Here is a 24,367-nt window from a genome sequence, read left to right as displayed (position 1 = left end):
AAAAATGACTGAAGAAAATGAAAAACCTCTCGAGTATCCGAATAATGTCGAGAGAATTTTCTATGAAATTACAATTGATGACATTAAAAAACGCATCCAAAGGTAATTTATGACAATATTAATTATAATTTTAATTTTTATGTTTGCTTTAATGGTTTCCGCAGGTTGGAGACGCGAAATGAACAACTTTCCGAGATCCACGACGAGACTGAACGGGACATAACTTCTAAGGACATTGACACGACAAACGAAATCGCCGAACTCAATAGAAATTTATCAGCTAAATTATCTAAAATAGCTGATGCACAGAAAGCTATTGACACTTTGATTAATCAGCGGGTCGATGAACAAAATCGGCATGACTGTAAAATTAATTTCATCAAACAGATGCACGAGACTACGCGCATAGAACTTTTGTCGCAGATTAAAATCACAAGTAAATAAAATTAATTTTAAAAAAGTCTCGAAATTATTGAAAGCTTTTTTTAAGATGCAAAAATAAATTCTCTGGAAGACTTTCATAATAATGAAGAAGCGATTCGAGAAAAGATAAACGAAAATGATCATTTTTTAATAGAGAAAGAAAAGAAGCTGGCGGATAAATTTAATCAAATTGATGTCAAATCTAAAATATTTCACGCAAAGTAAAAATTTGTGTAAAATTGAAAGAATGTTTATTTTTGACATGAATTTTTTTTTTAGACTGATGGATGATTTAAAGACACAAATTTTCCAACTGTCTGAGTCATTAGCCTGCGATAATGTGAAGAGGATTCCGTATTCTATAAATAAATTATTTAATGAAAATGCTGCAATACGCGACGAACTGGATCTTATTAATTTATACATGACTAATAAAAAAGATAACAGTTCAATTATCAAGTAATGAATTCATTTATGACTGATAATTCTTGATCTTTCAAGTATTTTTTTTTTAAATAGAAATTCCGAATCTATAAGACAGAGTCAGTGGAATACGAACAATAATTTGACGGCTTTAAAATCACAAAAAAAACTAATTGAAGTAATGGCTAAAAACTACAATAATGTAACTCCGATTTCTGATACAATATTAAATGACTACGATACTCGGATGGAAAAATTACAGTCCGCAATCTCTTGTTCCAATGAACAAATAGCAGAATTAAAATATTTACTGCACCGTAAAACTTGTCAGCTGACAGAAACAAAAAAATTTCATGACGAAATCCGTCGTAATATTGATAAATATTCTGATGCTCTGTATGATGTAAAATATGCCATTGCATGCGCACTTGAGGTTTACTTATCTACTTTTAATTATTTAAATTATAAATATGTTTACTATGTTAATTTTCATTCGACTGCAGATTGAAGATACCGGGCCTGAAATTTTGTCTCTAACGATGACACAATTTATCACTCATTTGTCAAAGTTAGCTAATAAATTAAAGATTTAAAGAAGTCGTAAATTAAACAAAGAAAATTTAATTTCCATTTAATCGCCAGCAATAATATACAATAAAAAAACATAAAATTATTTATTTTTCTTAGTCTTGGGCATTGTAATTCTGTGGTCGGCTTTAATAAACTTTTTAACTTTCGCCTTATTGAGTCCCCTGCAGAAAAAAAAATTGTCATTATTTTATACAAAAATAAATTGCAATCAAGTAATGAAATTACAAATACGTACAATACTCTTTTGCTAGGCGCAACAATACTTCTCTGCTGCAAAGACTTGAACCGATCACTGAGTAAACTAGTGGTGGGTTTGGTGCTGCGTAAATTACCAGTCAGCTCATGTCCCATTTGGAAGTCAAGCTCCGGCTCTTCGTACTTGGTCTTGGACAGGACCTTCGGCTCAAGAGCTTTCTTGGCATTTAATTTCTCTCTCTTCTCATGTAAAATTTGCTTCTTGTGTTCAATCACTTCAATCTTCTTCTTCAGCATTTTCAGTCTGTACAAATCACTGACTTTCTTCTTCTCCATCTTTCCTTTCTTCAACTCCAGCTTCAACTTTCTCTGTTCCTTCTGTTTCCGTCTCTGCACAAGTGTCTTTTTCTTTCTCTTAACCGGCGGGTTTATTGATTTCAAAACGCCATCATCATCATCATCATCATTTTTTTCATTCTCAGTCTTTTCTTTATCTCCAAGTGATAAACCTTCAGATGATTCTTTCAGCCAATTGTCTTCTTTTTGTTCCGGTGTTACCTACAAGTAATAATTTTAAAAATTACTAATTTAATATAATTATTTAAATGATTTATCATCAAGTTACTCACTTTTTTAAACATTTTGGTGGTGACTCTCTCGAGATGTTTTTCTTCTTTGATTAATTTCATTTCTTTTTCAGCGACTTTCCTTAGTAAATCCTGGTGGTCTTCAAACGATGGATTATAAGACATTCCAGGATGTGGAGGTTCAATTGCTGGTAGTACAGAAGTTTTTTTATGAACGGAACCAGGAGTTTTACGTTTGTTTAATCCCTTGTTAGCCAGAGTATGTCTGATAGTATCAGAACTCAGCCACTGTGTGTCCATTTGGGAGTTTATTTCCGTGACTTGTTCAGGTGTAATATCCCAGGCATCAAGTTTATATTCACCACGTTTTGGTCTACTTTTTCTTTTAGCTTCAGCCAAACGTTTATTCTCAATAGCGTTTCTTTCTTTCAACTTCAACTGGCCGTTCATTCTTCTCAGCATTTCAATTCGTCGTGTTATGGGATTCTTACGTTCCTCTGGTGTCCTGACGCGGTTTCGTTTCGCGATGGGATCTGGTACTGCTGAAGTTGACTTCAATGAGGAATAACATTTCGGCTCCGAATTACGAAGTGCGAGTCTGTAAGCAGCTTTGCTGGTTATCTCGGGAACATTTTCTAGATTTCCGAGTTTGTCGTCGGGTTTAGTGTCAACGGTAAATAATTCAGCGGCTGTTCTTTTAGAAAATGGTTTACCCAGACGTTCCTCTAACCTTTTGTCTTCAAGAAAGTCATCGACATCCTGGATATCGATATTTTTACGCCAGGATATTTTATTTTTTTTTGAAACTCTCTTGCGTTTTTTGACACCTTCACTTTCGGTTATTATTTTCATTTTTATTAATCACTTGTCTTATATATTATTATTTTATTATATTTTCAACACGTTGTTGATGTCAAAGAACACGTTTTTGATAAATATAATAAATTATAAGGTTATATTTATTATAATGAAATCGTATCAAGTCGATTCACTAGATGGCGTTGACTTTCTTACTAACCGACCGTAGATCTTAAAGTTGAAAGAAAATTTTGAACCACTATAAAGTTGGCGCGAAAATTTAATATATTTTAATGAACGGTATACTAAAAAATTGCTCTCAAAATGCTTTTTCAGAATCCACAATTGCTCCAGTCATAAAATTAACATTTGATGAATTATTATCAATAAAAAATACAAAACTCATTTTATGTATAACTCAACAAATAAATTAATTTTCAATACCTATTGACGGTAGAAATTCACGACAATCTGCTGATTTCAAAGCTTAGACGGACTTAGAAAAATTGAGGGGCTTTGCTAAGCGATATCATAGTCCCGTGTCTGCAACCTCTACTCCTTGTAGATTGTCTTGCAGTCACGGGCCGGAAGTATATTTATTTACTTGTATGTTTCTCATTTTATTTAAATAAAACTTTTATTCATAGTAAACAAATGATATTTACTGACAGCCAGTTTTTCATTCCAAGATTTCTTAAGTCTGGAGTTAAAATACTATTGTAAGTATATGTTTACAATATATAGATAAACTTACAATAGTATTATAACCCTGGGTTTACGAAATCTTGGGTTGAAAAACTGGCCCTCAGTGTCGATAAATAAATATTTACAGTTTACTATAATGTATTTTTGTCATCAAAAAATTTATCAATTTCGAAATAAAAAGCAACAAAGCCATTTGCGCTTCTTTATTTCGATTTAATTACTTTATTTTTTTATCCTCAATAATTTCTTGAGAGACATAATTTTTTAATTTAGTTGTAAATTTCCAATCGTCTTTAAAAGGCAATAAAATGATCGAAAATTATTAATTCAGAGATGAAAAAAACAAAGTCATTTGTGTTTCTTTATTTCAATTTAATTACTTTATTTTTTTGGCTTAGACAAGTTTTTTACAATTAATTTGATAAGAAATAAAAAACAAAGTCATTTGTGTTTCTTTGTTTCAATTAATCATTTTTAATTACATTAGCACTAGCACTGCCAGCAAGAAGAAGTATAATACGTTTGTTTTCAAATGATCTTTGAGCTTTATTTTTAATGACAAGTTCATTTTTTTATTTTATTAATTATTTTACCTTGAATATGTCGATAATACGGTGTCATAATAATAATTTTTAATTACTTAATTTTTTTACTTTTTTAATCTAGTTGAAGATTCTAAATAGTTTTTACAACGCATTAATCATTAAATGGGGATCAATAAATAAAAAAAATGATATTTTACATAATGAATAAATGTATTAGTTTTGACATTATTAATTCGGACTAAATTCTACTTTATTGACACATTCCGCTACTTGCGTAAAAGTTTCAAATTCATCAGCACCTTCTGTAAAAAATAAATAAAATAAAATATTAATTTCAATGGAAAGTAATTAATGCATTAAAAAATTCATCTTTTTAATATTATTGTTGTCATATTTAAATATTACAGTTAATAATTAATTTTCTTACTTTTTGAGTAGCAATGTTGGATAAGACTTAAATATTTTTCAAGATTTTCTTGGGACTGACCCATTATTCCAACAGTCTCCAACATCAGTTTTTTATATAAATTGTAATTAATTGATTTATCGTCATTAAACTATAACATAATTTTTTTTTAATTACATGAGTTAAATATGGTACTGAAAATAGCAGACATCCGCATTTTTTTTTTTTTTTTTTCATAAACAATGAACTTATTATTTGTATGCATTTTTAAATATTTTTTTCAATCAATATAATTTCTTAAGTTTATAATATAAAATTTATAGGGGTAAGTAGGGCAAATCGAGACAATGAGAAATAATGAGATACCATACATTAAAATTTAAAAAAAGGTGGGAAAGGGAATTCGACCGGACGGCCAATTTGAAATTTTTGATATCAAAGGATCAATAGTAAAGCGTCTCATTTTACCCCACTTTTCCTTCCATCGATGGTCTGCTATTTTCGCAATAAAATATAAATAAGTTTATTTACCAAACCAAATTTCTTATATAGACATGGCAGACCCAAAGGAACTAGAGTTTCTGGACCCAATAATAGGGATGATATATTATTTATTTGTCCAGTCATAGTTGTATATAACAGCGAAAAATGACTCGCGAATTTCGGACACTGATCAAAGCTAAATTTAGTTCGCTGAGCCGGTGCCTTAGATAAATAAAAAACAATAATCATGATTTATATAGAAAATAGTAAATAGTCAGTCGAATATCAAACAAGTAAATTAGGTATTAAGTACTAGTGTTTTGAGAATCAACTTACCGATTCAATTGACAAAAGTTGTATAAAACCAACAATTAAAAGCAAATACATTGCAATTTTCATTGTGAATAATTAAAATACTTTTTTTTAAAAACTACCGCTGCTTGTTTATGAGCAAATCACTTAATTGTGTTTCCAATACGATAAAAGCGGAGCCTTTATATACTTTTGACTAAATTAATTTATTTACCTTGAAAATCCATTAATTCTATTACAGTACAGAAATACTGTTTTTAATTACTTAGGTTTTTTAACAGACTAATAATTAATTCGTTAAAATCCAAGTCATAAAATATAAGTAAATTATGTGTAATTTTAATTAGTTATCTTGAACTACATTAACGTCATTAGTACAAAGAAATACAAATTACTTCAATAATAGTTTTTAATTTACGCTGGGAAATTTTATTTTTTTTATTTGATAAATTATTCCATCGGAAATACGAATCTTAATTTTTTTATCTATAATTTTATTTTTTCAAAGCTTAAAAACAAGAAATTTATCAAAAATCTCTTTTAATTCAGTAGTCAGGTTTAATTATGATTCAAAAATTAAATTCATTGGAAGTGTTTATTTAACACAGATTGTAGTCATACAAAATATTTATGATCATTTATATTCGACATCTTTTTGGACACATCTGCTGACCATATCGAAAGTTTCAGCTGCAGAAGCACCCTCTGTAAAAAAAGATAAATGTATTAGTTACTTTTAAAAAAAATTTGATAATTAAAAATGAAATATTTCGTATATTACTTAGTAGAAAACAATGACGGGAAGCATGCATTTGCTCAATAGTCGGAATTCCAATGTTCTTTATTGTATTCTCCTTCGATATCTTACACATTATATCAAAGTTCATCGATTTATCAATGTCGAACTATTGAATAATTTAAAATAATTTTTCTCCTTAATTACTTGCAATAGAATTAAATTTAGCGATCATTAAAAAAAAATCATAAACTTACGACACCATGATGATTTAAAAGACACAAAGCAGTAGCTTTATAGTCATTATTGACTATTAATGATGATGTGTCTATCGGCGTGTTACTCAAAATTGATAGCATTACCTCAAAACAACTCGGGTACTTTGGGCAGTGAGCGAATTCCGGATCATGATGTCGATGCCTTCTCTTATAAATAAAATAATAATTACAAAAAATTTGTGGAGTGAATTATTTATTTCCCTTGGAGGAAAATTCATTCTGAAGAAGAGTTTATTTTGATATTGAAACTCTAGTGCGGAGTGAATGCGGGTTCAAATAAAATCCAGATCACTCCGAAATCACTCATCTGAAAAAAAAACTCCCCATTTACATCGTATGCGGAGTGATTTTTTTTAAACTCCAGAACTTTGAGTGGCGAAGCAAATCCGGATTTAAATGAAATTCGTAATTACCCGCGATTTTTTACAGTGTAATATAAAAAGTCATTAAATATTTTAATAAACTTACCGGTGGTATGCTCATAACTGATGCCAGTTGGACAAAAACAATTATCAAAAATATACGCATTGTGAAATTATTTTTACTTTATAATTTACCGTAAGTCCTTGGGAGGAATAGAAAACTATTTGTAGTTAAAAAAAAAAACAAAGTCACCTTTTATGTGAATTTGCTCAATGAAAAGTGGGATTCAAAAATATTTTTAGTTGTTTTGTTGACCGCTTTGAACTTTTAATGTTGAAATTGGTAATTCCACTTAAACAATTAAAATAGTTAATAAAAAATATATAAAAACATCTTTTTTTTCCTTCATAAACAATAATAAAATTATATCGTTAGTAATTAAAATTAAAAGTTTATTTTTTTAATATAAATAAATGTTGATACAAATATTTTATTGACTAAATATTTTTTTCATTAATCCTGCGGATAAACGACTCCAATTTGTCGGCGTAATTCATCTTCAAGCTCAGCAATAAGCAGCGACTCAGCATGTGACACCTTTGGACTCTCTTTCAAACCCTTTTGGAGACAAGCACGTGCTTCCATAGCTTCGTAACGAAGTCCTGCGCTATTGATAAAATTAAAAGGAAGCGGAGCTTTGGGCAAATCGAATTTTATTTTACCCGATGGCAATTCAGCGGTCACTGGACACCAGAATGTCGGTATTTTTATCACACCCTCAGTGCCAATGATAACAGCTTCATTTGGTAAAGTAACCACCGAGTGTGTCATTACCGTAGCAGTCCGATTATTTTTGTACAAAAGAGTAGCCGACGTAGACGTATCAACGCCATCAGCATTCAAAAAACCTCCAGCTTTAACATTTATCGGTTTCTCACCATCATAAATAAACTGGGCCAGTTGCAGTGTGTAGACTCCAAGATCCAAGATTGTACCACCGCCTAGTTCTTTCATACTGAAAGTCAAAGATTTAAGATTAAAATACAATAGACTAGAGTCATTCAAATTGAAACTATAAATAAAATAACACCCAGTACTTCAAACGATCCACATGCTCCATAGCAAATCCAAATGATACGATCACTTGTTTGACATCACCAATCTCTCCAGCTTTTATAGCATCTTTGACAGCTTGATATACCGGGAAACATCTACTCCATATTGCCTCCATCAGAAATAAACCTTTGGATCTAGCAAAACTGATCAGTTCTTTTGTCTGTTTCAGATTCATCGTCAGTGGTTTTTCACAGAGGACATGCTTTCCATGGCTCAGCATCATCTTGGCGACTTCCAGGTGCTGAGGATTCAAAGTTCCCACATAAACAATTTCTAGAAAATAAAAAAAACTTATAAACTGGAAAATTTATAGATAAAAATAAAATAATGTGACGTACCAACATCAGGATCTTTAGCCAACTCTGCATAACTTCCATAGGCTTTTTTAATGTGATGTAGCTTAGCAAAGTCATTAGCACGATTTAAATCACGGGCAGCAACAGCTACAACTTCATGTTCATTTTTAGGCAATGTAGCAGTCGCGTTTGTAAAATCATGAGATATTTTTCCTGCACCAGCTATACCCCAACGTGTTGCCATTTCTATTTAAATTTTATCAAATACTAATTAAAATTATGAATTAATTCAATAATTATAAGCAGTCGCGATTGATACAAAAATTATTTGAAAAATTGTCAATTAAATAAATAATTTTTAAAACGTAATTTAAATATTTGCTTATTGGTGATACTGAAAATAGCAGACACCAGTAATTTCTTTTTTTAAATAACATATTTAAAAAAAAAAAATTTTAAATAAGAACAGATTTTTTAAAATTTTTAAATGCGTTTTTAAAAAAAAATTCAGTTGTCTGCTGGATTTACTGTCATTGCAAATTTTATATAAAAAAAAACACATACTTAACCTAGAGAACTTTTGTTGGTAAAATTCGTAAATTAGTGATGGCAAATACCACAAGACAAATGATAGAATATTAAAACGGTTTTTTAAATACGTTTATACTTTATTATTCAACAATTTTATTACTTATTACTGGGTTGTATCAAAGTTCGTCTCATCTCTTTAGCATCGCAATTTATTACATCGGAGAACTTAGATATATATATATATATATATTTATCAAGGTTATGCGTCCATTGATAATATAATGATACTGGAGTGTATTGTAGCAAAAAAAGCACTTGATGTTTATTTGAATTTATCTAGTGTCAATAAATTTATCTATTATTTTTATTTCAAATAATCGATTAGTATCATACCCGTATTTATATTATATATTTTAAAAACAAATGATATGTTATATATAAATATAATAAATTATATTTTATATATATATATATAATTGCGATAGAGTAGAAAGAGACGAACTTTGATCAGACTTGGATAGCTTTTGAATTTTTAAAAAAATTGCGCCAAAAGGATCAGAGGATTTAAATTTAAAATCAGAAGGTTTGTGGATAAATCTAGATGTTTGTACACAATTATTTTGTTTTTTTAGTTGTAATAATATTAATTAATTATAATAGTAATGTACAATCGACGTAATAGCATTTCATACTATTATAATTTTTTTAATTTTCTTTTAAATATTTAAATAAGTTTTGTTTTTAAGGATTTTCGGGCGCCATGATCTATTTCAGATGCGTAAATTTTTAATTAACATTGATAATTATTTTTTTGACCTTGATTGCCATCTTCTCTTACACATTCAAGAGTGCGGACGCACTTGGGCAGAGAACTAAATGTTTTCATAATCTTTTTTTTAAATTTAAACTGCTCTACTTCATAATAAATTCAATAAGAATGTTAATTATGTAATAATAATTAAAAATAATAATAACTATTTATGTTTTTTTGTTTTTAGTTGGCTTATTTTTAACTATTCTCATATTCTATAAACATATTTAGTCGATATTCAAGATAACAACAGCCAAACTTGGAATAAATTACATGGGAAAACATAATTTTCATTATCATTATTTATTTAATATTAATTATTATTATTATTATTTTTTTTTTCATTTTTGGCCCAGCTTGAAACGCGTTCATACAAATGCCTCAATAAATTGTATACATTCTTATTTAAAATATTCATATGCATTTTTTTTTTTTTTTATTTATTTTTTTTTCATTTTTATATTTTTTTTTTTTCATTTTTTATCAAGTAATCTGTAAAAGATAACAATCACAAAAGCATAATAATTGTATTTAATTGTTGTAATTATTCGTTATCAGCGATTGTTTGCACAGAATTAAATTTCGGCAATCAAATGCTTGACGTTTATTTATTTAATTATTGTCCCCCCGTAACCCCCAATTACTCATTATTATTATTTTATTATTAAATATCCATAAACAGTCATTATATATTTATCATTTTATTTTTAATTTTCCTCCTGTCATGACGTATCTCATTAATTTTAATTATAATTATAATTGATATTTTAAATCTATATAAAGATCTGAGTTGCGTAATTATATTAATAATAATTATAAATGCATTTTTATTATGTTTTTGATCGCTTTGAAATTCACAATAAATGGAAGATAAAAACTTATAAGTTCGTTTTTTTTATTTTATTTATTATTATTTTTTTTTTTTCGTCACGAAAATACAGAGTGACTTTATTTTATTTTTTCATCATTAAATATAGTTTACATTAACCGTTTTTATTTTTTAATTATGTTTTTTTTTTTTTTTTTTTTTTTTTTTGAATATTTTTTGAAAAGATTTTTGGTTTTAATTTTTTATTTTTTTAAACTTATCATATTATTTGTATAATTACCGCCTACGTTTGCTTACAGATACATAAGAATGTAGGTTTTGTTACTGTTATTATTATTATTATTATTATTATTATTATTATTATTTTTAAATAAGAACATACATGTAGACTCGTTCTTTACATAAAAATGTATTGATATTATTTTATGTTTTGTTTTTTTTTTCATTTCCTTTTTGTAGCATCATGCAATTGTAATCCAGTAAGCCGATATGTATTATTTAATTTTATTATTTTGAATAAAACATTCACATTTAAATAGTCACATATCATTTTTATTCATACGTATCTTCGTAATCCACATTAAGAAAGGCCGTTTCGTGGAAGACACAGTAAAAAATGGTCTTGTAATGGAATGATATAATTGTAAAAAAAAATAAATAAAACAATTACAAATAATAATTACATTTAAAAGATCAAAAAGTATTTTATACATGAAGATCTATCTCATTCGTAACATTATAAATACGATCATTTGGTTCATATCTGAACAATATAACGATTTACCATTTATTTATATTTTTTCTTAAATTGATTTTAAATTACTCAAGTAATTGAACTCTTTTCATTTTTTTAATATATATATTATATATTGACAATCGTTAAGAATTGGCTGTAAAAATTTATTTTTCCAAACTGTTAATTATTATTATTTTCCTCATTACTAAATTGCAATAAAATTTTCATATATTCTCTATACAACAAATAATATCATCTAAACTGTATAATAATAATAATGTTATTTATTTATTTTAAAACACACCCTCAATTTTTTTTTTTTTAGATACATTTGATAATACGAGCTCTTAAAAGTGAGTACGAGTGCTCAACGATAAACAATAAATGAAAGCTTATTATTACGAATTATCTATTAAATTTAATTTCAAGTAATAAATAAAATATATATATATATATAATATACATTAAAACAAAGTAAATATTATATAAATTTATTTAAAAGACGTAAGGCGCGGAAAAGTGAGCCACGCACACAATCCCTCGAGTTATTTAAAATAACCCTCAGCCCCGCCGGTTTAAAATTTTACGCGCGAAAAACAATTATTTATTTTTCATTACCATTATTATTATTTATTTCTCTAAATAATAATATATATTTATATAAATATATTATAAATATTAATAAGTTACAATAACTATTAATACATATACATATATATATTTATCATAATAAATATATATACATATACATACATATTTACATATGTATGTTACTTGGCGCAAGGAAAAAAAATCTTGCATCCAAATTGTATTGTCTAAACATTTATTGGCCCGTTTTAAACCACGGATCAATATTTATTTATTTATTATATATATGTATATATATATATATATAGGGGAGTCGCACTCTCGGACGGCGAATCAATCTCAAACATCATTACACTTCGCTCTCTCTTTCTCTCTCTCGCTCTCATGTTTTTTTTAAATTTTTCATCATTTTTCTCATAAATATTTTTTTATTTGAAATTCATCTCCCAATTCAATATAATAATAATATTATTATTATTATTATTGATTATTATTTAATTTAATTTAATAATAAGAGTTATAACATCTTCGCAGAATTGGATATTTTTTTTAATTAGTCTCTTTACTTTGCATTTAATTACGCGTTTATTTAACAGCCGTTTTATAAATGGACAATCAATGAAATAAATTTATTAAAATCCTATTTATCATTATTATTATTTTTTAAAATATCCACACTGACTTGTTTATTATTTATTGTTATTTTTAAATTATTATCCTGTTCCCCGTCATTGCTATTGCTCTGAGTACTACGCCGTAAAATAGCTGCATGTAAACTCAATATAAATAATATCAATAATAATTATAATTATATAATATTAATAGTAATAATAATAAATATATATTATATATTTATACTGAAATACGTAAATATATATATGTACATATATATATATACATATATTAATGCGTAAATTACTCGTTGAATCGCGAGATAGTTAACGGAGCGAGTCACGTAAAGTAGACCGACAACAAGGCGAGGATGAGACCGTACGATAAACTTAATTTGCTGCCGCTACCGCAATATTTTATTTCCATTTCCTCGGGATGATAATTAATACATTTTGGTGGCCGTCGTCGGTAGAGCCGATCACGTCGGGCTGAACAAACTCCTGGTTCGTTGGCAGCTTCCGTAGGCTCAATGCTAAGCTGCTTACTGCCACACGGACAGAGGGTATCCACCACCAGCAGAATAAGATTTGTGTGAAGGATCTTTTGGACACTGAAAGGCCTGAGGAAGATTGATAAATAAGTCAATGAAAGCATCATAAAAAATGGAGATTCAAAATATTTACTTTTTATGTACACGGAGAAATGGGCTTAAGAAATTTAATAATTTTTATGATGTTGTCGACCAAACTTAAAAAGGAAGTTAAGCCAAAAAATTATTATGCTTAACTTCCTGTTACAAGTTTGGTCGACGGCATAACAAAAATTCATACATTTTTTGTCTCGACTTTTTTCCGTAAAAGGCAGAAATAGCATTTGTGGCCACTGCTCCATTTTTGGAGATTTAATATTTTATTTTAATTAATAAAAAGTATTAAAAAAAAATTTTTTAAATGATTTTATTTATAATTTCTAAGTTGCCAAAATTAGTTCTAAAGGGATAAAAAAAAAGCGGTACTTCTACCCTAGACACAGTAAAAAAATTTTTGTAAAAATTAACATACAAGAATGTTAAATATTTAAAATAAAATACTTAACACAGATTCCTTTCATCACAAAAACTTTTTACTGCACAGCTAGTGGAGTTTTTTTAAAAAAACTCACCTCTCGCATCCGGTTACATGGCAGTTCGTCAGTTTACCCTTGAGCGGATTGCTCTGACCACTTGTGTTCAATCTTTCGGGTTGCAAAATATACAGATCTGTCTTCTTTTCACACGGACGTACTTTATTGATCGTATATTGAGCTGATGTTGCGTGAGTGGCAGGCGGAACTGTTGGTGGAGACGCTACCGCCGGAAATGGAGATCCTTTATCTTTTCCAGCCGTTGGCTCCTCCGACAAATTTTTCGATTCGTAAGAATTTGTCTCGTCATCGATTTTAATATCGTCATCTGTAATCGACCGTTAAATATATTTCATACGTAGTAACAATTATTACCATTATAGTCACAATAATAAATTTATAAATTCATTCATTATAAATGCAGAGATTGATTATTTTTTTGTACTAATTAATAATCGATTAATTGGACCGATAATTACCGGAATTAGAGTCATTTGGCCAGGCAAATGCCGGGCTAATTGCGTCGTAGATGTTTAATTTTAGTATTGAAGACCAGATAAGACCGAATGCTGTTACAATTGTCTTGATAATTGATCCGGATACTGTTCGTGGTGCTGACGATAAATGGGACTCTTGAGGAGGACAACGACCCTGATAATCCACTACCGTCACTTTCCTAAAAATAAACCACACAATTAATTTTATTAATAATCAGTAAAATATTAGCGACTTGTTGAGTGAAAAATTAATAACCCGGTTTTCAAATTTTTTTACAGATCGTAAAATGTGTGATTTTCATATAAGTATAAAAAAAATATCTGATACATCCTAACACAATACGGTAATAAAATTTTTACAAGACTTGCCTTCAAAGCCACCCTTTCATGTCACATATGTCATGTATATATGTACATGTATTTTATATTATATATCGTAATCGTATAAGGAAAACTACTCCGCGACATATTCACGGGTTTTAGGTTTTACTTTTATTAGACAGTAAAATCGGCTGGCATACCTGTAGATCCTGTCCTGCACAAGGGAGTCCATAATAGTGCCGTCAATTTCACCAAAAAATTTACCCGTGTGTTCATTATTCTCGCTTATAATTATGAACCCGCTGTTGTCGAGAATATAACAGTCTAGGTCTGTGGATGCGCAGTTTTTTTTACAAGACGCGCACTGTAAATAATGAAACACGTCATCAATCATTTTTTTTTTTTTATAATAAATATAAATTATTACCGTCGATGTAATATTCATAAAGTGCGATGATAATGACGAATGCTGTAGTTGGATACCAACAACAGCAGCTGGTGCCTTATGCTGATTTTTACCCTCGAAGAAGACCGCGTGAGTTGCCGTAACAAGTGGTTCCGTCATTTCCGCTAATTTATTTATTTAGATTTTTTAGAGTGTGGTAATTTATGTAGTAGAGTTAAATGAATATGATAAATTACCAGCGTTGAAAGGCACACTGAACACGAAACTCTCAGGCTCCACAGCATGTTGTTCCGCGGCTCTTTTGTACCATGATGTGTCCATAGCTCTTTTGTTCATGTCAGCGAAATGCCTGGTCAATTAAAAACTTCAATTTTCCCGTTTAACATTCTCATAAACATAATTATTGCTTGTCAATAAACGAATTTTTTTTAAACTCTACTCAGATGACATTTAAATAAATTTTTTTTTTTTTTTAAATTCTTTAATTTTTTTTTCGCTTTCAAATTATTTAATTACTAATTCATGATCATTGACATTTACGGTTCGTCTTCGGCTTCCTTATTGTCTTGATGGTCGTGCCATCGAAAGAGGCCACTCCTTGTCGCAATGAAACTTCGGACGACGTCGAACCTCCCCTTTCCTTGGCTGCAAAATTTCAACGACAGTCTATTAGTTTTTATAATTACTTTTAACTGTTCGACAGCTATAGAGACTGCTGTTAATCATCATCAGTCTCCTTTTCATTAATACCTTAGCCACAAATTATTTTTTTTTTTTTTTTATTTATGTATTTAAATAGTTTTTCTGCATTATGATCAGCAACATCTATTTTTTTTTTATTTGCACAAAAGCGCGGTTGAGTAAAAAAAAGACGCGCTGTCTTTTTTCAACTCAACCGCAGTACAAAAATTGATATGAAAATCCAGCAGGGTGAATGACTTTTTTTTTTTATTATTTTGATAGTTAATTGGCAGTTAATGATTGTTATAAAAGTAAAATAATAAAAAAAAATATATAAAAAAATCCCAATGAGAGTAATCGGCGACAATGATTAGGTCTATCGGGAGACGCAGGAACACAATAATTCTTATAGATGACCGTGAATTAGGTAAACATTTGGTAATATATTTACCGTGCAAAACTGCGAGTGAGGATAAAACATATAATTGTGCATAATAAATTACCTGTGCAGAAGAGCCATCAGTATGGCAATGGGGCTGGCGGTGGAGACACACAATAATAAAATGTAATAAAAATATATGCAAGAAAGTATAAATATTAATAAATAAAAATTATAAAAGTGTCGTTTAAAAAGGTGCAAAATGTGTCTTATAAAAGCAGTATTAATATATACGATTTATTACATCATAATATAATATAATAGAATATTTAAATATTAGTTAACTATATTATTCCTCGCTCATATCAACTTCATCCCCAGAGAGCTTCTCAATATTGAATAATTTATGTCTCAATGTCTGTCTCACACATCGGCCATCACTATTTGGACATAATGATAATAATAACAATAACAATAATAATAATCATCATCATTACCACCAATATCGTCCTTTAACTCTGAGAAACAAAGCTCCTTTGCATATTCCACTCCCGGATATAATTACGCCGAGCAGTAGATAATTGCGGAGATCGTTTTCACCCTCTCTATCTCTCCCTCTCTCTCCCTTTCTCTTTATCTCTCTTTCAGTGTCTACTTGTGGTAATCACGTACAACGGATATCTATACAAAACAATTGATCTGACGGAACGATATGTCTTATCAATAATAACCGTGACAATTAGTTTTAGTAATGCACAATAATTGTTGCTATTTAAACCCAATTTGACACGATTTATTTCTAACGTCTTTGCTAATTGCCGAGAAAATATTTTTATCATTATTATTATTATTATTATTATTATCGATCATAAATATATAAATATATATTAATATCTATATATATATATAAGTGCTCTGTGCATTTACAGGTGCTTGGGTTAACAAGTAATTATTGCAGTGCATGCTTTTTTAAAAGTTATCATTTACTTGTCTGTATTAAAAATATATATTTATTTTTCTTTGATCGTTTTTAGGTTTTTTTTTCCAGTCATAATTCCTGTCACTTACTTCTGATTATCTTCCCTGTGCATCAAGTTTGTGTCTCTTTTATTGAACCCACCAGTTACAACTGCATCCATAACTAGTGACTGTACTAATCTTTTATCGCCTGTAATTAAATAAATTAATAAAAATAAAGGAATTTACAAGTCCACTTGATAAAAATAATTTAATACGTACAGTAATGCGCATCTTTATCGGGCTTGCTCGCTTGATTATGATGCGAGCTGGGACTCTTAGGTCTCATAGACATCCACTTCCAACCCGGCATACGAGTACGACCGAGGAAATGGAGAATACGTTCCTCAGGGGTAGAAAATTGCTTATCGGACGCTGAACTGTACTCACAGTAAACCCAATCTGGATGAACTTTCCAATTACTTCCATTCAGATAGTCAAACACTGAATAATAAATTAAAATAGTATTATATTAATATCTTGGTTTATATTTAAAACAATTTATATTAATGTGAACTTGAGTTATACATTTTTTATTACCATTTAAAATAGCGTGTTTCAGCTCCAGTTCAGCGTGGACTTCTAGCATACCATAGCCCTCCGGCAATGCTAACCCCAGAGAGAACGGAGTCCCGACAATAGGCTCGTAAAAATAATTGTGTCGACGAATCGTCACACGTTTCTGTTAAAAATTTATTTACTTATTTATTATCACCGAGACAAACTACGATATAAAAAATTACCGGAGTAAATCCAGAGCGGATGACTGTTTATTTTATTTAATTTACTCCGAATAGGAGTTCATTTTAATATTAAAACTTCGATTCGGAGTAAAATTGATTCCTAAACGGAGTTTATTTTAATATCAAGACTGCGGATCAGTGAACTCCGAAATCACTCATCTGAAAACAAACTCCCGATTTACTCCGTATGCAGAGTGATTTTTAAAAAAAACTCCCGAGCTTCGAGTGACGGAAAGAAATAAAATCCGAATTTACTCCAATTTTTTGACAGTATATTTTTTAAATACTTACCATACTATCGTAATGAATTTTCACCGGGAAATTTGTCTCTCCCTCTTTTTGTTCAATCATATCGCGCCTTAACTAAAAAATTAAATAAATAAATAATAATAATTATTATTAGCGTTGCATTGTGTTAAATAAAAACTTTTGTACGCCTCAACAATGGCGTTAGTAACTTACATCAAAAAGTAGTGAGTTATTATTGTAAATGTAACTAGGTCCTTCAAACTCTGCTAGTTCAACTTCTGACAAGTCAACGCTCGTGTATCTAGGATGCAATGAGTTTTCATACTAAAAAAAAAAAAAAAAATAAAATAAAATAAATACGTATGTGTATATATACATATATTATTGAAAAACATTATGATAGCTGAGTAAATCAATACTACAATAAAGTAAAAAAAAAGAACTTTTTGTACTTAAAGCGGGTCGACGGTACTTACATTTTGACTTGTCGGCTGTATGTTTAAACAAATAAAATATATTATTTAAATGACTTTATACTTTATTTATTTTAGTTTTTTTTATGTAAATCAATCTTACCAAAGGACGTAGATCTGGATGATACAAGACACGACCATTATTGTCGACGATAAACGAGTAGCCATTTACACCCAGCTGAAATAGAGTAAAAAATGTCGCTCGATAAATTCTGTGTGTATGAATAGAATAAAAAAAAATAATAATAATAATAAAAATGGAGCTAAATGATTCGAAAGTTACCTTGTAAGGTGGCACGAGCTTTTGTACTTGGTCTATCGGTACATCTGTTCCAACTATTCCCAACAAGTTGGCGGTTTTAACCTGAAGATCATATCAGTTATAATTTATCACGAACAAAAAAAAACTATAAATATTAATGCCCATTGAATATAAAAATTAAAAACTCACTGTGTGATTACGGCGATCTAGAATAGGCGCTGTTACAGATGTCATTAATTGACCACGTCTTTCTTCCCCGTATCTACTGCTCTGTTATTGTGAATAAAGAGACGAAAGTAAATTTATTGACGTACGAAAAATAAATATATAGATAATTCATTGTACATATAATTGTTTAGACACAATACCTCGCCGCCTACATAAGCAGGTGTCCAATGAATTGGATGATCATGTTGATACAAAACCATAGGTCGTGCTAAAACTTTCACGTACTCAAAAACTTTAGTCTTAACGTCTTCCATTGACGTCACTCGGGCGTAAAAACCTTTTTATGAGTTTGTAAAAGTAAATAAGATGAAATAAAATATATAAATTGTGTCGTAATATATTATTATTATATCTATATTTTTCTTTTTTATGTAGAAATCAATATGGAGAAAAATAATGAGCGAAAAAAAAATTAGTGTACCTTTATTAGCACAAGCCATTTCTTGCAACTCAGAGCTTTTGTCACCACCAACGAGATAGGTGAATATCCTTACGGGCATATGGGGCCAATTATATTTTTTAATAAGGTCTGAGGATGCAGTCTCAGTGTTAGATGTAACCAACATAATGGCTTGATTACACTGTGCACCTTGTCCAGTTCTATTGTACTTATAGAGAATTTCAAACCCAGTGGCCATTGCGGCTGATACATTTGCCGTTGAATCTGATTGTATTGAGTACAATGAATTCTTCAGTTGACGTATATTTTCCGGCGATGCTTGGACCAGTAAATCCTTGAAACATTGAACAGTCTCTTCAACACTCTCGGAGTAACGGTAGACATTTACATAGTCGTTTGTTGACAATGTGTCCAAGATATTTTTTGTCGTGGCTATTGTCAGTTTACGCAATTTTTTAGATGAAAAACTTGTACTGTCGACTAATATTGTCAAGTCTTTGGGGCAGGTTGCGCCGCCGACGAACCAGTCCGACATACGGAAGTCGTGGACGTCCGGTGGGTCAGGTCTTGACCCTTTTCCTCTCGGCGGCCATGATATTGCTGGAAAAATATGTACTTTCACAGCAACCGATAAGTGCAAGCTAGTATTCTCAATGTTGATATATTCACCTGGAAAACGCCTTAAGAAACCGGAAGTTGCTCCGAAATATTGCCAAGACAAAGTCGGATCATTTTCATAATTATTAACAAAAAGTGGGTCCAAGTGATCACTCCATTGAAGTCCAGAAGAGACTTGACTGTCTGTAATGTCAATTAAACTTGATGTTATTAAAACTTTTAATATTCTTTGTAATTATGAATTATGAGTTTATAGTGTTTATTTTTCTTTTTAATAACTCGAGAGTAATTTGGCGAATAAAATGTGGTAGAGGGTGAGTTTCATACGGTCGAATAAATATAAAAACAAAATACAAACCAGAATCCTCAACACCCGGAGGAAAAAGTACTGCAGACATGCTCAAATTGACGGGTAAATTGTCAAAGTGACGATTCATCGAGAGTAGCAATTCACGTGTACCGGGTGTGAGTTTACCATCATCAGTGAATCTGTTGATCTCATGGGAACTGTAGTATCGGGGTGATGTTGTTGAATCCCTTGGCGATGATACTGCAGCTTGCTCCGCACTTTCCATCAATCTCTATAACAGTCAGTAGCATTTTTTACATTCGTGTTCATCACTCCGTGGTAAAATAAAACCCCATAAAAATAAACAAATAAAAAAGAAAAAAAAATATACATTGATACGAATGCAGCCCCAATGCTCAGTAAATAAATCTCACCATAACAGCATTCATCTTAAAGTCCATCATATTTTTAACTTCAGCGGCCATTTCACGTACCAGGACCAAACCGTCTTTTTTATTTACAGTTGCTTCCATCCCATGGTAATTCTAAAAGCATAATGATGATAAAAATATAAAAGAAATTTAATAAAAAGTAAAAATTAAAGTTATATAAAATAATATTAAAACTTGCCCTCTGTATTTCGCTAAGTTTAGTTGCTTGTCGTCCAAACTCCCACAGATCGACGCCAAACTTAAGTGCCCAGTTTCTCACTCTGCAACACATAGAGCAGCAGGTTGTCGCATAAACTATCGATAACCATTTGGCCCCACCTCACCAGCACCACCTCCGCCACCTCCTTCTTCTCTACTCTCTTTAATTCAATCTCTCTATCTCTCTCCCACTCTCTCATATCTTCACACTACACACAAATACTTATACGGCACTACAATACAATACAATACAATACCATACCATATCGCACCATATATATCTATACATACATACATACATTTATAATATATACATATATGGAGGAAGAATATTCTTCACACCGCATATATACGGGACGATCTAATCTCCTATCCTAACCGGCGCCAATACTCATGCATTTAAACATCTCTATCCCGCGGATAGGATATATATTATTCTAGAGGAGATGTGTGTGCATCATATCATCATATATTACAGATTTATCAGTGGCGTGAGATCACACACCGTGTCTCGTCTCTATTGACTTTGTGAAATTCTTCCGGTATGTATATGATGCACAAATGTTACATCATTGCTCACCAACAGAGACAGACAGACATAGATATTATATATATGGAGCGAAATAGCGAATGAGTGAGTGAGTGAATGAGAGACCGAGTGAAAAAGAGAGAGAGAGAGAAAGACCGCGACGATCGAACACGGCCGCAGCCCCATTTCAAAAGTTTTAAACAAAAGCCAAACTTACTCATTGTGTGGAATGTCCTCCTCCTGTTGATGACTGATTCCAATACTCATGAGAAAAAGTATGCTGATGTACAACGTGCTTTTAACGTAACGATACATCTCGTTATCTTCTCCCGCTTCTTATATTTATACTCCAGACTATTTATCTTACAGCGGCGCTCACCCCCGTTGTTCTTCTCAACTTATTGTCGGTGTAATCTTCCGCTGCTGATGGAAAAAATTAATAAATATCCGCGGCTTACGATTGCTATATATTTTTTGTTATTATTTACTGCCCATAGACAGCGGTGTCGATATTTTAACGTCACCCTTGTTCCATGTTAAGACGACGTTAATAAATCGTTTATTTATTTAAATAGTTTACCAACGTCATACAATTATATATATTTATATACATAGATACATAACTCACATTAATTCATTGGACACAGCCGGACGATGATGTTTGTTGATGATGATAAAATTGGATCTCGTGCAGAGGTCTATGTTGTACGCTGTCGTTTATCGTTAACTCGGGTGTGCAAGTGACACCTCCAGCTTCAGATCCAGTGATCCATGTCCAAGTAGCAGACGTAGCAGTTATGATTATGGTGTAAGCAATAAAAAGTACCAAGAACTGAGACGAATTTTCTTATTCGGCAAGTAGTAAGAGGCCGCTGCAAAAAATCCATAGGTCTCGTAAAAAAGACGTGTAACGCCGCGTTTTTTTAACACACAATCTATTGAGCAAGTTGTTACACTACTTTCTTCTTCCGTTTCTTCAGTTAATACTACTCTTATTTCACCATCAATTTTTACTTATTGTAACTCCAATAATACTGATAATATTTATTATCATTGTTATCAATACTTTACGGTGTAACTGTTGTCTGTATGTACAACACCCACTAAAATATTAAAAAAAAAATTGTTAACCACCTATACTTTTGGTGTTTTACGTTCTGCGTTTACGCGTACTCTCAACGCCACCACAAAACGATCCTCGCCCTCTACTACACCCTGCATCCACGACCTTCATCCACGCTTCGCACCCTCTTTCCACGCACACTCGTCTACACTACTCGTTTAGTCGACGAAAAAAAAAAGAAAAAAAAAAGAAGAAGAAATCCCTAAGCAAATGTTATTATCGTATTATCCCAGGTTTGTTACAGCACTCTCAGCTTAATTGCATTCAATAATAAAAAAAAATGATATCCAATTGCCATGAGCGGATGATGGGCTCTGACTCGTGTCTGGGCTGATGTCTCTCCTTCACTCTTTCCTTGGAGTTTTAATTGTACAAATATATTATTCACCTCTGTTCTGGTCTTGTCTCTTGTATACATGTAAATATGTATATATATTGTTAGCACCCTTAATCCAGAATAACAATATAAGGCAAGAGGAGATGAAACAAAACGCACTTGCTCACTTCAGTTACTCACACACACACTCGCCCCCACACTTTTACACCTGGTATTAAGCTGAATATATATCTGTTCACCAAGCAAAGCACGTCTCAGTCCCTTTTTATATATTATTCTTTGCCGTTAAATACGCGGCGTTTTTTTTTGTAACGGGAGTCAAGTAACGAGACGGAAAATATAAGCATCTTCCTACTACTCCCAATAGTAGCCTTGAGTCGCGCGCGCGCATAACTCTTACTACGTCTACAAGCACGGAGTAGCACGTCGAGCGGGCTTTTGGGAGAAAACTGGATCCTATATGATATAGTTCAGACTTCAGAGGAGTTGTCGGAGTCGCCAGTCGGAGTAGTCAGAGTAGTAGGCGGTGGTGGGACCGGGGGGTGCGGGTTGGGGGCTGCTGGGGTGGAGGAGGATCCAAGTCGGGGTTCGTTTGTGTAGTGCCGTTTAACAGGAGAGACGACGCGAGAGAGCAGTCTCCGCTCAGCTTTTCCGGGAGTGTGTTAGTGGCGGGTGGGTGGGTGGAGTGGGTGAGGAAGTCGAGGCTGCCGCGCAAGAGTCTCGCCAGCAGAGTGAGACAACAGTAGTATGTGTGCCGGTAGTAGTAACAACACCACCAGTTCACCACTACTTCAACCCACCAGCACTTCCACTATTACAACTATCAACATCATCATCACCCTCACACGATTCCACGCTTTCCTCCTCTCTCCCTCTTCTCCTTCTATTCACTCCCTCAGCTCTCTTTCTCCTTCCACTCCTAGTCTACCCTTCATCCCTCATATTATACACCCCAGACTACGGTTGACCAGGACTCCCAGCCGAGACTGTCGCGACGCGCAAGCTCAACATCATTGATTTAACATGTACAACATGTACGCCTTTACGTTTAGTTATACTATACGCCAAGCAGGCCAAAGGAGTAGAGCCAAACATATATAGATATCCATATTCCTCGTATTCTCGATATGGCGCGAGGCCGATCCCTTCAGCCCACCGCCACTACCACCATCACCGCCACCAATACCACCAAGTCCTAGTAAGAACCTTTGCCAATCTCCCGTACGCAAGCTCCTCGCAAGCACCAGCTCCTTTGCTTCGTCTCCGTTGCTTCAGCCCCTTGACGGTCCTTTCTTCCTTTACCTCGGCTACTCCTATCCTCTGTCTCCGTCTTTTCTTTATCCACCCCCTATCCCCCATCCCCCAAATTACTACTACTACTACTACTACTACTACTACTACTACTACTACTACTACTACTACAACAACTACAAGGGCTACAACTACTTCTTCTGGCATCACGCGCTCACGACCTCACCCTCTCGCCTTTCTCTCATGCAAGTCCTTGCGCATTTTCCGGAACGCAGCCAATTCTCCCCCTTTTACTTTGCCATTTCTTTAGCCTTATATTCTTTCGTCGCAGACCGATGATTACCGTAATGACGTCTGGCTGAAAGGCTACCTCATGTTTTCGTTATTATTATTATTATCATAATCATAATCATAACCATTATTACTTC

The 24,367-nt window shown here is 31.7% G+C and overlaps 6 protein-coding genes across 8 annotated transcripts; 1 reads left to right on the top strand and 5 right to left on the bottom strand.

The window, feature by feature from the left end:
• The first annotated feature begins 4 nt into the window (after nucleotides 1–4).
• LOC103578376 (uncharacterized) lies at nucleotides 5–1,356 on the top strand. Its single transcript, XM_008559456.3, has 2 exons — nucleotides 5–102; nucleotides 165–1,356. The coding sequence occupies exons 1-2, from the start codon at nucleotides 5–7 to the stop codon at nucleotides 442–444; spliced, it is 378 nt and encodes a 125-aa protein (XP_008557678.1). The 3' UTR covers nucleotides 445–1,356.
• Nucleotides 1,357–1,447: 91 nt separating this feature from the next.
• LOC103578342 (ribosome biogenesis protein NOP53) lies at nucleotides 1,448–3,169 on the bottom strand. Its single transcript, XM_008559401.3, has 3 exons — nucleotides 2,262–3,169; nucleotides 1,673–2,190; nucleotides 1,448–1,598 (listed from the first exon to the last, which is right to left on the bottom strand). The coding sequence occupies exons 1-3, from the start codon at nucleotides 3,069–3,071 to the stop codon at nucleotides 1,517–1,519; spliced, it is 1,410 nt and encodes a 469-aa protein (XP_008557623.1). The 5' UTR covers nucleotides 3,072–3,169; the 3' UTR covers nucleotides 1,448–1,516.
• Nucleotides 3,170–4,056: 887 nt separating this feature from the next.
• LOC103578343 (uncharacterized) lies at nucleotides 4,057–5,696 on the bottom strand. The gene is made up of 4 exons (XM_008559402.2): nucleotides 5,493–5,696; nucleotides 5,205–5,378; nucleotides 4,695–4,824; nucleotides 4,057–4,569 (listed from the first exon to the last, which is right to left on the bottom strand). Exons 1-4 carry the CDS (start codon nucleotides 5,553–5,555, stop codon nucleotides 4,496–4,498), a joined length of 441 nt encoding a protein of 146 aa, XP_008557624.1. The 5' UTR covers nucleotides 5,556–5,696; the 3' UTR covers nucleotides 4,057–4,495.
• A 271-nt stretch (nucleotides 5,697–5,967) lies between these two features.
• Nucleotides 5,968–7,202, bottom strand: LOC103578345 (uncharacterized). The gene is made up of 4 exons (XM_008559403.2): nucleotides 6,951–7,202; nucleotides 6,462–6,629; nucleotides 6,250–6,373; nucleotides 5,968–6,173 (listed from the first exon to the last, which is right to left on the bottom strand). Exons 1-4 carry the CDS (start codon nucleotides 7,008–7,010, stop codon nucleotides 6,103–6,105), a joined length of 423 nt encoding a protein of 140 aa, XP_008557625.1. The 5' UTR covers nucleotides 7,011–7,202; the 3' UTR covers nucleotides 5,968–6,102.
• Nucleotides 7,203–7,283: 81 nt separating this feature from the next.
• On the bottom strand, nucleotides 7,284–9,122 carry LOC103578346 (trans-1,2-dihydrobenzene-1,2-diol dehydrogenase). Of its 2 annotated transcripts, none has more exons than XM_014443064.2 (4): nucleotides 8,827–9,122; nucleotides 8,300–8,503; nucleotides 7,943–8,234; nucleotides 7,284–7,860 (listed from the first exon to the last, which is right to left on the bottom strand). In XM_014443064.2, exons 2-4 carry the CDS (start codon nucleotides 8,499–8,501, stop codon nucleotides 7,359–7,361), a joined length of 996 nt encoding a protein of 331 aa, XP_014298550.1. In that variant the 5' UTR covers nucleotides 8,502–8,503; nucleotides 8,827–9,122; the 3' UTR covers nucleotides 7,284–7,358. The 2 variants fall into 2 exon arrangements, with proteins under 2 accessions (XP_014298550.1, XP_008557626.1); XM_008559404.3 differs by having other exon boundaries at nucleotides 8,822–9,101.
• A 2,851-nt stretch (nucleotides 9,123–11,973) lies between these two features.
• On the bottom strand, nucleotides 11,974–23,059 carry LOC103578347 (voltage-dependent calcium channel subunit alpha-2/delta-3). Of its 2 annotated transcripts, XM_008559405.3 has the most exons (25): nucleotides 21,857–23,059; nucleotides 21,446–21,651; nucleotides 20,680–20,761; nucleotides 20,484–20,594; nucleotides 20,119–20,341; nucleotides 19,812–19,943; nucleotides 19,164–19,742; nucleotides 18,883–19,019; nucleotides 18,704–18,784; nucleotides 18,536–18,616; nucleotides 18,356–18,430; nucleotides 18,256–18,270; nucleotides 17,993–18,103; nucleotides 17,822–17,893; nucleotides 17,328–17,469; nucleotides 17,010–17,231; nucleotides 16,839–16,938; nucleotides 15,895–15,927; nucleotides 15,251–15,355; nucleotides 14,947–15,059; nucleotides 14,732–14,874; nucleotides 14,505–14,668; nucleotides 13,966–14,162; nucleotides 13,526–13,814; nucleotides 11,974–12,983 (listed from the first exon to the last, which is right to left on the bottom strand). In XM_008559405.3, the coding sequence occupies exons 2-25, from the start codon at nucleotides 21,541–21,543 to the stop codon at nucleotides 12,704–12,706; spliced, it is 3,585 nt and encodes a 1,194-aa protein (XP_008557627.1). In that variant the 5' UTR covers nucleotides 21,544–21,651; nucleotides 21,857–23,059; the 3' UTR covers nucleotides 11,974–12,703. The 2 variants fall into 2 exon arrangements, with proteins under 2 accessions (XP_008557627.1, XP_053597029.1); XM_053741054.1 differs by lacking the exon at nucleotides 15,895–15,927.
• Between the last annotated feature and the right edge of the window lie 1,308 nt (nucleotides 23,060–24,367).

Source organism: Microplitis demolitor, chromosome 8 (genome assembly GCF_026212275.2).
Source record: "Microplitis demolitor isolate Queensland-Clemson2020A chromosome 8, iyMicDemo2.1a, whole genome shotgun sequence".
Lineage (NCBI taxonomy): Eukaryota > Metazoa > Arthropoda > Insecta > Hymenoptera > Braconidae > Microplitis > Microplitis demolitor.
Note: the sequence above shows the minus strand (reverse complement) of the source record. Positions and strands in the feature narration are given on the sequence as shown.

Excerpts from the sequence above, each read along its gene's own strand:
- LOC103578376 (XM_008559456.3), top strand. The coding sequence starts at position 5 with ATGACTGAAGAAAATGAAAAACCTCTCGAGTATCCGAATAATGTCGAG. Across the intron at positions 103-164 it reads ATTAAAAAACGCATCCAAAG|GTTGGAGACGCGAAATGAAC; the intron begins GTAATTTATGAC and ends TGGTTTCCGCAG.
- LOC103578342 (XM_008559401.3), bottom strand. The coding sequence starts at position 3,071 with ATGAAAATAATAACCGAAAGTGAAGGTGTCAAAAAACGCAAGAGAGTT. Across the intron at positions 2,191-2,261 it reads CCACCAAAATGTTTAAAAAA|GTAACACCGGAACAAAAAGA; the intron begins GTGAGTAACTTG and ends TATTACTTGTAG. Across the intron at positions 1,599-1,672 it reads GCGCCTAGCAAAAGAGTATT|GGGACTCAATAAGGCGAAAG; the intron begins GTACGTATTTGT and ends TTTTTTCTGCAG.
- LOC103578343 (XM_008559402.2), bottom strand. The coding sequence starts at position 5,555 with ATGAAAATTGCAATGTATTTGCTTTTAATTGTTGGTTTTATACAACTT. Across the intron at positions 4,825-5,204 it reads TATATAAGAAATTTGGTTTG|TTTAATGACGATAAATCAAT; the intron begins GTAAATAAACTT and ends ATTATGTTATAG. Across the intron at positions 4,570-4,694 it reads CCAACATTGCTACTCAAAAA|AAGGTGCTGATGAATTTGAA; the intron begins GTAAGAAAATTA and ends TATTTTTTACAG.
- LOC103578345 (XM_008559403.2), bottom strand. The coding sequence starts at position 7,010 with ATGCGTATATTTTTGATAATTGTTTTTGTCCAACTGGCATCAGTTATG. Across the intron at positions 6,630-6,950 it reads CAGTTATGAGCATACCACCG|AGAAGGCATCGACATCATGA; the intron begins GTAAGTTTATTA and ends TTTATTTATAAG. Across the intron at positions 6,374-6,461 it reads TTTTAAATCATCATGGTGTC|TTCGACATTGATAAATCGAT; the intron begins GTAAGTTTATGA and ends ATTATTCAATAG.
- LOC103578346 (XM_014443064.2), bottom strand. The coding sequence starts at position 8,501 with ATGGCAACACGTTGGGGTATAGCTGGTGCAGGAAAAATATCTCATGAT. Across the intron at positions 8,235-8,299 it reads GGCTAAAGATCCTGATGTTG|AAATTGTTTATGTGGGAACT; the intron begins GTACGTCACATT and ends TTTATTTTCTAG. Across the intron at positions 7,861-7,942 it reads GAGCATGTGGATCGTTTGAA|TATGAAAGAACTAGGCGGTG; the intron begins GTACTGGGTGTT and ends TTTGACTTTCAG.
- LOC103578347 (XM_008559405.3), bottom strand. The coding sequence starts at position 21,543 with ATGTATCGTTACGTTAAAAGCACGTTGTACATCAGCATACTTTTTCTC. Across the intron at positions 20,595-20,679 it reads AACTTAGCGAAATACAGAGG|AATTACCATGGGATGGAAGC; the intron begins GCAAGTTTTAAT and ends TTATGCTTTTAG. Across the intron at positions 18,431-18,535 it reads AGCTCGTGCCACCTTACAAG|CTGGGTGTAAATGGCTACTC; the intron begins GTAACTTTCGAA and ends ACTCTATTTCAG.